The sequence below is a fragment of the Mixophyes fleayi genome, chromosome 3, assembly GCF_038048845.1.
Source record: "Mixophyes fleayi isolate aMixFle1 chromosome 3, aMixFle1.hap1, whole genome shotgun sequence".
Lineage (NCBI taxonomy): Eukaryota > Metazoa > Chordata > Amphibia > Anura > Limnodynastidae > Mixophyes > Mixophyes fleayi.
The window spans coordinates 301205115-301218900 of NC_134404.1; the positions used below are offsets into that span (position 1 = coordinate 301205115).

General features: G+C 39.0%; 1 protein-coding gene across 2 annotated transcripts in view; it reads left to right on the forward strand.

Annotated features, from left to right (window-relative positions):
* The window catches only part of UGP2 (UDP-glucose pyrophosphorylase 2), a 58227-nt gene that overhangs the window by 33648 nt on the left and 10793 nt on the right, over positions 1 to 13786 (forward strand). For both annotated transcript variants that reach the window (XM_075203896.1, XM_075203895.1), the window contains exons 4-6: positions 6279 to 6464; positions 6950 to 7083; positions 11230 to 11527. In XM_075203896.1, coding sequence (XP_075059997.1) covers positions 6279 to 6464; positions 6950 to 7083; positions 11230 to 11527 — 618 coding nt within the window. The remainder of the gene's footprint in view (positions 1 to 6278; positions 6465 to 6949; positions 7084 to 11229; positions 11528 to 13786) is intronic.

Consider the following 13786-nt stretch of genomic DNA (forward strand, 5'->3'; position numbering starts at 1 on the left):
TGATCTGAATGATTTCTATAGGAGGAATTCAATTAGCCACAAAGTGTCTTGCGACCATTCCAGAGACAAAATGAGTAGAGTTCTACCGCAGTGTAGGAACCATCGTGAGAACATCCGAGAAACATTGTGGCTTATAACTGTTACAACATCAAATGTCTGTGATCAGGATTTTTTTTCCCAAGTATTCCATTTTGATCCATTAATATATTTATTATAAGCATTCATGTCACTAATTCACAGAATATACTGATGGTTTAAAGTGAGTATAACTTAATACCGCTTGCAGAAATATACTGTATGATGGTTCATATCTTCATACATGGTCCACTGAGAAAAGTGATCAAGGTTTATTTTGTTAATTATTGGTCAGGGATGTTTTGTAAACAAATGAACGTGAAATTGGGAGAGATGGTATTTAGTTTGCATCATCAGAATAGATTACAAATTTAATAGATTAAATATTTATTATTCACAAATATCAATTAGACCTCACCTTGACCTCCTGCTGTGATCCTGCTCTTTCAACACTTCATTTTGTAGTGTGTTGTAATATATATATATATATATATATATAATTTATTTTCTTATGGGTTTTTTTGCCTAGTGTTTTTATTTATTTTGCCTCTTGGGGTGATTTTTGTGTATCATACCTTTTACGCATGTGGGCTTTTTTTGTAAACAATTTGTAAACCTTTGATTTTTTGCCAATTCCTTAAAGAAAAATTGCTTGCACCACTCACAAAGGATGTTAAAGCAGCAATCTCATATAGAAGATTTGTTCTCTTTAAATAGCATGTTATTACCATTTGAAGCATGCATCTGATTTCTTAGCTGCCAGTCTACACATCTCCTTTTCAAAAATCTCTCTGGAGATTTGGATGACAGACACAGGCACTCACAGCTCTCAGCATGTTATGTGAAGGTAGAGGAGGGACTATTTTACATTATACAGAACAGACAGAGCTCAAAACCTCTCTGCTTACTACATTATGTGCCACACGACTCTGGTTGCCATGGTAATCCATGACACTGAGCAGAATTATAAATCACTAATCGCAGTCTAACAAAACAAACAAAGGAAAGATGGTAATTACCAACATTCTCCTCAGTGATTTATGTAAAAAAAAAAATCCTCTAATTTTTAATTGGATTGCTGCTTTAAATTGACCCAACTTCGTTTTGCCATGCATTAATTAGTTTTCTGACCATGCAGAATATACTGAAATCCCTACTACTATGATTTATCACCCTGTCCTCTAACAAATAGACTTTATTAGAAGTTTTAAGACTACTGCGTTGGTACAATACCACATGACCATTTGAATTGTTATGCTGTCTTGATTTAATGTCTTTATTTTTATTAGGCAACTATGTTGGAAATCACTGGAGGTATTTCTGTGAAGTGTTGTGCAATGAAGCAGGAAATGAATCTCTCTGCTTTTACTTAGACTCAGGTTTTCATTTTTATTAAGTTTATTTAGTAATAGTTTTCTAATATAGTGCCTATATATTACACAGAGACTTTAATCATTCACATCAGTCCCTTACGATCGATGTAGCCTAAGTATACCCACTAGGGTTAATTAGCTGAATTCGTTATCAGTTTGTATTTGGAGAATGGGAGGAAACGGGAGCACCCTAAGCCAACGCACGTGTAAACACAGGTAGGAGAGCAAAAACTCCACACAGATAGGGCGCTATTCAGATTCATACTCATTGCTGTGCGGCAACAATGCAGCTATCCACCGGGCTACAGTACTACTAGTTAAAGCACAGGATTTGTCTGCATTACTAAAGTGTCGACTTTACACAGTGGTCATTTTGTGTACTGGAACAATATTCATTTTTTTTTTTTTTTAAAGAGACAAATTAGGATTAGTAGGATTAGAAATATGGTAAACTATCATAACAAGAATACAAATAAAAACATGTTTAGGGTAGAGGGAGATATGGCAATGTTATGTTTGAAAGGGTTAGGAGAAGGGGAAACTAGCAAAGGGAGGGTAATGTTGCAACAGAGTTCAAACATTTAAAAAATATGAAGAGTTAAAATCAACAACATAACCAAGAGCAGTACGAAAAACATGAGGCAGAGTGCCCCCCAAATAGTAACACATGAGTACGGGGTCTGGAAAGGAAAGGGAGCGTGGCAAAGGGAAGGCTGTTTACGTGAGTTGAGTTTAAAAGAAGCATGGATTCTATTTCAGGGTGGTCTGGGCTCGTAATAATCTGTCCAAGAGGACCACGTGCCTTGGATACCCTTTGGTGTACGATGTAAGATTGCAGTGATATGCTCCGTAACATAGGTTATCCAAATATTGTTAATCGTGGCGTTTAACGAAGAGGATCAGCGTTTTTTTTTCCAATTGGAAGCGATTTGACAATTGGCTGCATTCAGGAAATGTCTTATTAGTTTTTGGCTATGGGATGGGGTGTCTAGGATGGGCCTCGGTAGGAGGGAGTAGAGTGGGGAATACGGCATTTGAACATCTGTTATTGACTTAATGAGATATTGTACTTTATCCCAATAGCGTGATGGACCAATTTTCATGGGCATTCGGCCTCTAGTTTCATTGGGAAAAAGTATCATTACCAGAAGAGTCGGTGCCGTTTCTGGCTCCTACCGAATTGATAGGGTGCTTTCTTATGAGCGCTAGTTCTGTCCACAAAACGGCTGCTGCCATTGTATTTAACCATAGTCAGAAACAGAATATTTAAAACACATACTCTGAAACTAAATTAAAAATGGTTTCATTATATAATAACTTTTCTTTGAAACAACACACCGGTGTATTTATAGACTGAACACCCACTCATAAATACTGAAGCCATGACATTAGTAAGCACTGTTTATAATTGTTGATATCACTTTGTACGCTTTCTCCTCTGTATGAAGTTGCAGAGAAAAATACTAATTTAATTCTATAAAGTCCTGTAAATAATATCTTTGTTAATGGTGAGTTATTACATATTTATAGGGCGCCACTATATTCCCACAGCGCCATACAGGGAGAATAATACAGAACAATAAACACAATACAGTACAGAAAACTAGACCAATAAAACCAGTACTTCAAAGCTCCAAATATGGCTAGTAATATGAAGTTGGAGCTCAAAAATCGGTAGAGAGACAGGAGGGAAGAGGGCCCTGCTCGTAGGAGCTTACATCCTAAAGACAGACAGGAGGCGCAATGTCAGAAGAGGGGATCAAGTGTAAGAGGAGCAAGTAGCAGGGCAAGGGAAGAGAGAGGTGAGGAGATAAAGCATGGAAAGAAGGTTAGGTGGATGGCTGGTAGGCTTTAAGGAATAGATGAGTTTTGACTGCCTGTTTGAAATTGCACAAATTAGGGTACAGTTGGATAGAGCATGGGAGGCCGTTACAGTGCAGGGAGGCAGCCCGGGAGACGTCTTGGATTCTGGAATGGGATGGAGGGTGGAGGAGAAGTGACTGTCATTGGCCAAACACAGGGAACGAGAGGGATTGTGAATAGAGGAGACTGGAGATGGGAAAGGGCCTTGTATATGAGGAACTTCACAAGGCTTCTGTAGGGGAAGGAGAGCCAGTGTAAGGTGAGGCAGAAGAACAGCGGCGTGAAGGGAAAATAAGTCTCACAGCCAACTTGAGTATAGAACGAAGGGGGGTGAGATGGAAGAGGAGGAGGCTGGTGAGGAGGAGAAGGTTACAGTAGTCAAGACGGGATGATGAGAGCATGGATAATGGTTTTGGTGGCATCCTGAGATGGGAATGGGCGGAAGCGGACAATGTTGCGGAGTTGGAAGCGACAGAATTGATCAAGATGTTGAATATGGGTGGCAAAAGACAGGGTGACGCCCAGGCAGCAGATTTGGGGGACAGATGAGATGGTAGTGTTGACAGTGACAGAAAGCTCAAGAAGGGATGAAGATCTAGAAGGAAGACAATGAGCGTGGTTATGGTAATGTTCATTTTGAGAAAACGTGAGGACATCCAAGAGGAGATGGCGGAAAGGCAATCTGATACACGAGAGAGTAGGGAGGGGGAAAAGATCAGAAGAGATGTAGAGTTTAATGTCATCATCTTAAATGTGATACTGGAGACCAATAGAAGTGACGAGATAACCCAGAGAGGTAGTGTACAGCGAAAAGAGTAGAGAGCCTAGAGCAGAGCCTTGAGGGACTCCTACAGAAAAGGCAGAGGTGGGGGAGGAAGAACCAGAAATGGATTCAGAGGTTGGTGAGGTGTGAGGTGAGCCATGCGAGGATAGAGGCAGCGAGAAAGAAGGGTCTGCAACAGGAGGGGGTGGTCCACACTGTTAAAGTCCACGGAGAGGACAAGGAGAATGAGCAGGGAGAAGTGACGCCTAGAGAAGGTCATTCGTGACTTTTGCCAGGGTGGTTTTAGTGAATTCAGTGTGCATTAGGAAATGTGTCTTATCAGGAATAGCGCATCCCCTCCTGCAAGTTAATACAGATATTACAAGTCGCCTTGGAGATCCATGACCTGTATAAAAGATGGATATGGCCATGGAACTTCTTAGTGACTTATAATATGGTGTTGGGTATATTCTAGTATGCTGGATATGTCCACATGACTCCTTGGTAACTTATAATATCATTCTGTAGGGTATATAATAGTACATTATTCCATATACATGGTTTTGGGGGGAAAAAAAAAATACAAAGTGTCTGTATAAGTTATATTTTTATGCACAGTAATGTCTGTTAATATTGCTACAGGGAAGCAGTAGGTAAACACCATGAAGAATCAGATACACTCAATACATGTAAAGTTCTACATTGCCTCAAATTGCTGAATGATGTAATAAAATTGTACAACAGTGTATCTTTGAATGGATGGACGATTAAATACATCATCAGCTATTTATATAGCGCTACTAATTCCGCAGCGCTGTACAGAGAACTCATTCACATCAGTCCCTGCCCCATTGGAGCTTTCAGTCTAAATACACACACACACACACACACACACTTACACTTTTTTTTATAGAAGCCAATTAACCTACTAGAATGTTTTTGGAAATACATGTTTGTGTATTTTGCAATAGTTCTTTAGACTTTAGTCATCTTTTTTCTGGTTAATCTAGCTGGAAAATGGAAATAACAGACTTTGGTAGTGAAGGTTCATGCGGTTCATGAGGTCATATGAACAGACACATTCTGTCCTTTGAGTAATGGAATAATCCAGTTTTGCAAGTTACTCCCATGCTTGTAGCCACCACTTTCATTATTTTTATTTTCCTGTCGCTTTCCTTCTGAGTCATAGATCGTAACTACTTCCAAATACTTTGAAAACTTGTGTCCAAACGCATCAAGTGTCTGGGTGTGTGAAGGCAGATGCTGTGTACATGTGTTCTTTACAAGGAGTTTACAATCCGTTAAACATCCTAGAAAGTCTCTTTTCTATATACAGTAGATTTGCAACACACCATTCATGTAACCTCTGTGTACAAGATGGGTGGCTGCGCAAGCCTTGGTCAGCCTGATATTATGAAAGGTCGTAAAGAGGAAGACAACTATTGGCTCATACTTGCCAACTTGCTAAAGTTGTCTTCCGGGAGCGATGGGGACGGGGCTCCAAAATGTGTGTCATTTTGGCCCCGTCCCCATGACGCAAACGCGTCTTTTGACAACGGGGTGGGGCCAAATGCCGCGATTCCCAGTGAATCGCTGCGTTTGGACCTAATTCTGCCCACTTCACTAGGAAGTGGGCAGAATTCTGTCAGATGCGGGAGATTGCCATACTCTCTCGGGAGTCCGTGAGACTCTCGCAAAATGCAGTAGTCTCCTGGACATTCCGGGAGAGTTGGCAAGTATGGATTAGCTTGGTAGAGATGGTGTTTATTAAAAACATCTAAAATAGAATCCTTAATATTAAAAGACTAGTATGATTTTATTATAACTGTATATGAGAGCTTGGCAAAGTGTTTTTGTTTTCTTTGCCTGGTAATAAGTTGTTTTTATTTTATTAAATGTTTTACCTCCATCGTTTCTACTACTAAATATACAGAATTACAAAGTGAGGCAGAATGGCAAATGCTTTTATTCTTATATAGAGGTGGAGGGGGTGTAAGTTATGTCTTATATTGCACATCTAACCTATACATCAAGACAGCTACAATGTAATCATGTACACATTTATTTGCATGCACACAACTGCAGATGTGGATAGTCTGCAGGCTGAATTTGGCAAACCCGCAGCTTCTAAATTTGCACCCTAGAGTATTCAAGATATCCTAAGAGGGAAATATCATTCATCTGCTCTTTTGTGTTTATAACAGATTCAGCCGTATGAGAAGATAAAAGCTAGAGGTCTTCCAGACAACATCGCGTCTGTCCTGAATAAGCTGGTCGTGGTCAAACTTAATGGCGGTTTAGGAACCAGCATGGGTTGTAAAGGCCCCAAAAGCCTTATCGGAGTCCGGAATGAGAATACCTTCCTCGATCTCACTGTGAAACAAATAGAGGTGAGTGCTGATTTATGGGAAATATGATAGATCATTGCAGACAAATCATAAGACAGCGGGATGCCACATATTTAAAATACATGTATATATTAAAGCATTGTGTACGTATGTATAACCACTTTACACTGTAAAATAAGAAATGGACATACATTGTAATGGGTAAATAGGATGTAGAATGTTGAAACTTACTGTATGTAGTTGGAGAATAACATACCCCAGTACAGGATATATGCTCATTTATTATAGGAGAAGAAACTAGTGCAAATATGTCTATAATAATGATGGCAATATTAACTTTATAAATAAGCATAAAATATAATGTATACTTGGTGTTATTAAATAGTTAGAAAAAGACGTTAAAATAAACGTCATTAAAAATGAAACTCCTAAAGTGTGTGTAGATGTAAATTTTTTCCTGCTAGATTCCAATAATACGGGACTCTCTTATGTTGTGTAACATTCCACTGCCATTCTTGTCATTGAAGCACTTGAACACAACATACAAAACCGATGTCCCTCTCGTTCTGATGAATTCCTTCAACACCGATGAAGACACCAAGAAAATTTTACAGAAGTACAGCCACTGCCGGCTGAAGATCTACACTTTTAACCAAAGCAGGTACTGTGTGCGGTCCTGACATAGAAGTGATAGCAAACAATATATTTCTTTTAAAGAGCTAAAATATTTTTCAGTGCCCCAGGAAGTTCCCATTGTACAGTGTAAAACATGCTGCATTTTAGTAGGCTGAGACTATGCTCTGACAGATGGAACCAGTTGAGTTAGAGCATGAATTTCGACAGCTGGGAGCTAGTTGGAAATTATGATTGATGTGTGAGTAGTATTTATTTGAGAATTTTAAAGTTTTACATTTTTTTTTTTTTTTTTTTTTAACATATTGATTTATAGGTGTAAGCAGAGGCGTTTTTAGAAATTAGTCGGCCAGTGTGCAAGATCAGTGCTTGACTCCCCCTCAGTAGAGCAATTTATGACTTACCTGTCTAACAAGATTCTTGTAGATATTCATGTGACACTGAGGTTCCACATCACTAAAACAGAGCAAAATATTACACAGAGTTTATTCTATGGCATTGGTTCCTCTCCTGTATACTTAAAAGCATAAAGTCTACAAAATAAAAATGTAAATAGAACTTTTTTATGATGTTCCTTAAGTAGAACTTTTTTATGATGTTCCTTAAGTATAACCTGTATGTTAAGTCTTCAAGATCTTAATAATAATCGGGTGCAATTCTGAAAAAGTATATTTGTAGTAGATATACTTCAAAGTCAGCTTTTTATACTGCAGGATTTTAGTTGCACACTGTAACTGTAAGACACTACAATTCATGGCCAATTAGGTCTAGAGTGGGGGATTATCATAGCAAAACGTCAGATATCAAGAGAGAGCATCACTTGATATCTGACGTTTTGCTATGATAATCCCCCACTTCAGAATGTTGACTTATACTTTTACTAAAGCCTTTCTCTTACTGCTTACATTGCTGCCTATGGAAAGGTTTAAGGCGTCCTAAGCATGCTACAAATTTGCTAAACAGTTAGGTCACTCTAGACCCAATTGGCCATGAATTGTAGTGTGTATGGGCCCAAAAAGATTGCCAATCCCAGTTAACATGTGAATGGACGATAGCCGCACTTGACACTGTCTTTGTCCTGCCAGATAACCATTCTGTCCAAGTGGCACGCTTTCAAACCTTGTAGATGTGTGTACATGTCTGATCAAATCTGACACCGATCCAGCCACTGGGGGGGGGGGGGGTCAGGCCAAGCACACATATTGTCTTGTGCCTTTAGTCAATGATTACATACTTTCCGCATAATAACAAATCCGTTAAAATCATTAAAACTATGACTTTTTTCTGAAGAAATACATTCTACAGTGCAATATTTCATGATTCTCCAAACCATAAAAATGCAGTTACTCATCAATAAAGAAAAATAAACTTGAAGACAAACTCACTTGTCCTTCTACTGCTGGAGCCCTAGGTGAGGGATTCAGGACCCTTTTTAAAGAAGAAAAAAATAAGGTCATATTCTTGTAAAAACTGTTACTGAAATTCTGTTAATATAAACCTGAAAGGTGCTGTCTAGTTGAAAAATGGACTAAGTTGCAAATGAAGTGTGGTGAAATAAATTGAGCACTGGCCTTTGACAACTTGGTGCGGGTGGATCCACTATTTTGTGAGGTGACACTTAAAGTCTAGTCAGGGAGCCAGGAAGGGCCTGGCTGACTGGAGCTGTATGGGAAGAGGTGGGAGTGGTGCCACGAGCAGAGCTCTTTGTTGGGAGAAAAAAAATAATTGTGTCAGCGTTCTAAAACTGTGGGTGGGCGGCATGGGGACCCCACGGACTTCACACAACTGAGTGTAAGTAACTGTATGTGCAATAGCTACAGTGTTTAGGGGACCTTTTTGGAACTACAAAATGTCTTCCCTATTTTATTGACAAGTTGATCTGAACTCTTGAACATCTGCACATGTAATGAGAGGGTTTGATTGCAGTGCAAAGGAAGCTCCCCCTTCCCTTACATCAGTGTTTCCTAAGCCCAGTCCTCAGGGACCCCCAACAGTGCAGGTTTTCCAGGTCACAAATAATTATACCACCTGTGGATCTGTTACAATGTGTCAGTCAGTAATCAATGCACCTGTGCTCCAGCAAGGAGATATGGAAAACAAGCAGTGTTAGGGGTCCCTGAGAACCAGGATTGGGAAACACTGCCTCACATGCATGTACTGAGCCCTCCCTTTCAGCAGCTTGACTGACTGCATGTTATTACAGATGGGACAGTGCTGCATTAAACAAAAACTAATTATAACAAATTTGATGGGGCACCATGAAGAAAGGAAGGCTTTCTTACATGCATCTTGATGTAAATCTGCAGGGAACGGCTTTACAGTAAAGCATCTCTGTATATATAAGTAACTGAAATGGCATAAAACAAATAAGTTGCCATCATTGACTGGACGTCCGCAGTTGAGGAGATCTGTACCCATGACTCTCGGGGAGAGAGTGTTAACCTGTACCAGCATTTCTTTATTTCTCTCAATTCGCCTCAGGGGACTTTCTCAGACCTATAATCTTCCACGTTGCTGAATTTCTTGATTTCAAAGGACGATGCCATCTGCTGTGTGAGCAGTTCACAAGATTTGTGTATTACCATCTACCTCATTTATATTTCAAGCCTCCTAACTGTTCCTGATCTGCCATGTGGTCCCTGTATTGTGTGTGAGATATAGATCTGTATCGTGAACTCGGTACATGAAAGCATGTTCATGTGTGTTTCTATATTATTACCTATCCTTAACCAATTGAAATGTTGGTAGTTTTTTGGTTTATTTTGCTGTTCCTGGAACATATTTGTCATATTAAGGAGAGTAATACCATCATGTGATATTAGTATTTGTGTAGAAACCACAGAAGAGAGGAAATTAGGAAAAGATCCACTGAACATGTGTGGAGAGTCACAGCCTATCTTATACCATTATACCCAGCAGAGTATCCTACGAGCATATGAAAAGTATTACGGTTTAGGAAATGTGCCTCCTCTCTGGTGGCTTGGAGGAGACCATGATAAAAATGATGCTGACATAGTTTACTCTGTGACACATATATCCTATGGGATGTGTCGAGACAACTGGAACATATTGTCTGCCTACACATGAGTTACAACACTACTAAATGTTGTATTTCTGCTTGTAAAGATGTAGAATAAATAGAGCAAAAAAAGAACAGTAATTGTATTTGGCTAACCAAAAATGGGAAAACCCAATGAATTTTTTTTTTTATTTAAATTCGTATTAGCAAGTTCACTTGGGTGCAGTTTCTAAAAATAAGTGTTGAAATAAACACACAGAAAGAAAATAATTTATTATTTGGGATATTAAAATTTTAGACTCGTAGTATCAGCTATCAATGTATAATGAAATCCACTATTAAATAACACTAGTTACAATTTCAATGTGTATAGTGATTATTAATGAATAATTTTGCCCAATTTTTTTATATTTTTTTACAAAATATATTCAACGTTGACAAGTAACATCTGTGAAGATATTTGGGAGTTAAATGTTATAATACACATTTTCCTGCAGATCCTAGGTTAGGTGACTAGAGTATCGGAGACGTTCTTCCATAGCATCCCCCCTCTTAATTTTCTATGATGCCTAATGCCATTTGTTGCATTGTAGGTAAGAGGGGGTGTCTACTATTATAGGACTTTTGGGCTAGAACCACTGTGCGAGTAAAGATATAGATTGCAATGTAAAATTGGCATTGTTTGTTGAAAATGAATGAGATTAAACAGCTGGAATGAAAGATCTAAAAAGCTGGCACTGAATACATTTATTCTGTGATTCCATAAATTGATCTTTTTTAGAAAAGGATCAATGTCTTTTTCTTTTAATGTAATGTTTGTGGGTCAGCATGATGAAGAGCAGCAGTCGGCCACTAGCATGCAAAGAGGTTGTAGTTTGTGCATGTAACGTGGTACGATCCAGCATCTGCAGCCTGACTGTAGAGGGTACAGAGTATTTGACTCACCTTTTTTCTATACTTGAGAATTTTAATGAACATGCACTTTGTGGTAATGGTCCATTCTGGGGTGTATTATTACAATCTTTATGAAATTACCATGGTACACAACTAAATTTCCATGGGATTTCATGATGTTTATTTTGACCGTTCACATTTGTATTCCTGCGCATGTGGTGATTAAATACAACCAAATATAACACACCTCTTCTCCTACAGGTACCCAAGAGTAAATAAAGAGTCTTTATTACCGATTGCCAAGGACTTGTCTTACTCCGTGGAGAATGCTGAAGCCTGGTACCCCCCCGGTCACGGTGACATCTACGCCAGCTTTTACAATTCAGGACTTTTGGACACACTCATAGACGAGGGGAAAGAATATATTTTTGTTTCAAATATCGATAATCTTGGAGCCACCGTGGACCTTTATATCCTGAACCACCTTATGAACCCACCCAATGGAAAGCGTTGTGAGTTTGTCATGGAAGTCACAGACAAAACAAGAGCTGATGTGAAGGTGATTATTCAAAATGCTAGATCATTGTAACATTTGTATTTAGTTGCTTAGCGCCCACCCACTGTCAATGTAACGTGAACACAGCTGTACTTTGGTCCCTGCTGCGGTATATTGGCGGCAGGTGGAATCTAGGGCCCTTACAGTGGGGCGTCTGGTCAGAGCTCCATAATCGTCTGTCTCCTAACAGCCCCAAGTCATAGAGCAATAGCCGAGAACCAATATACCTGGATTCCTGCGGTCATAATGAATCGCAGCGATCATGGTAAAAGTTTGTTTAGAAACACCAACATGACCCCCGTTTCGGCCGTGATAGCCACTTTAGTTGCTGGAGAAAGAGAGGAGCCTGCAAGTTTTCACATTATGTAAAGAAAAAATATTAATTATAAATATTAAAATATCATTAATTTAGTAAAATTACCATGTTCCCAAATGTTAAGACCGTTATCATTTATTTATATAGCGGCCATTATATTACAAAGCGCTGTACAGTGAATATTTATAATTTACATCAGTCCCTGTACCATTGAAGCTTACACTCTAAATTCGTTAACACACACACACACACACGTCCATTTTGTCAGAAGATCATTAACCTACTAGTATATTTTTGGCGTGTCAGAGGAAACAGGAGCACCTAGAGGAAATCCACGCAAACATGGGGAGAACATACAACTCCGCACAGATTGGGGCCTTGTCGGAATCAAACAACTCCAGCTTTGTGAGGCAGCAATGGTAACAAGTGTACCAACTGTGCTACCCCTTGTATCTCTATTAAGTAGTATTTAGGTTTTTTGTTAGTTGGGTTAGTTCAATCCTAGCACTGTTCCTGGCCTTCTATTTACCGCAAAGTTTTTGTATGGTCTCCCCATACTTTTCGTACAATGTGGCGGACATTTTCTTGGGCTGAACTAATTGTGTAAAAGTAACTATGGGAATAGTTTAGGGAAAATTAATTTTTTGTGAATATTACCATTTTGCCCATAAAATAAAAATATTTAATTAAATGTTATACCAAAGAAAAGCCATATACTACAGAAAAGTTCTCCCGATCCGATTATCGTTAACAATTTTACCAATGACTGAAAAATAGCAATTCGAATCAGCATGATGATTCATGTGTACACACTAAACTCAATGTACCTTCAGATCTGTGCTCTTCATCTGTCATAACCATCAGCTGAAAAGATTGTGCCTCTGCACACTCCATAGAGATCTATGGACACTGCCGGTCATGAGGTCATACACACTGCAGGATTGGAACGACATTGTTCCATCGTTGGACAAGATTTTTAGTTCAGTTTAAACATCAAATGAAGCTATACAATGTGCTTTTGAGTGATAATCGTTCACAAATGTGATATCTGGTCAAATAGTCGTCTGTCATGTGCTTGGCTCGATAATCAGCTGAAGACCCTGTAGTGTGTACCCAGCCTTAGACTTACAACTAAAGAGAATACATCTCATTATAAGAACTCAATGTCTGCGTATAGGCCTATAACACGTTTACAATATTTCGTGGATGAAACATAAGTAAGTGGCAACTCCAGGGAAGTGTTCTTTTACATAAAACTAAATAGGTCATATGGAGCCTTTCTCATCCTTACACAAATTACCATAAACAATTTATGAGCCCTGTGCACCAAATTGTAAGCTTTAAGTATTCTTTAGATCTACCAACAATTTCAATACGAGTAATTTAGACTTTTACTCATACTTGCTAACTCCCGGAAACAAGGAGGGGGCGGGGCAAGGCCAATCGCGGCATTTTGGCCCTGCCCCCCGCGAAACTGCACTGTATGTCGTGGGGGGCAGGGCCAAAATGACGCAATTGACCTTGCCCCGCCCCCTCCCGCCCTCCAAAATCGCGTGATTGGATCCGGGAGAAATGCCAGCTCGCCCGGGAGACTGACCTGAGTTTCGGTAGTCTCCCGGACTTTCCGGGAGAGTTGGCAAGTATGCTTTTACTTCAAGATAATTTCCATTTTTAATATAAATATGGGGTTTTCCTTCCTCGGTATCAACCACTTGTCACTTTCCCTTGTGCTGCAAATGATCAGACGTTTTATCACTAATGAGCTTATAACACATTAATATGTATTGATATAATATATTTATAAACCCCTCTTAATATAAATATTCTGATATAACTTTAGATCTTCATTAGGAAAACTTGTGTATTGCAATGAATAATAAGCCACATACTGTAAATTATTATAGATATTAGGAGTCCATTTGGATTTCTGTGACCTGTATAACAGA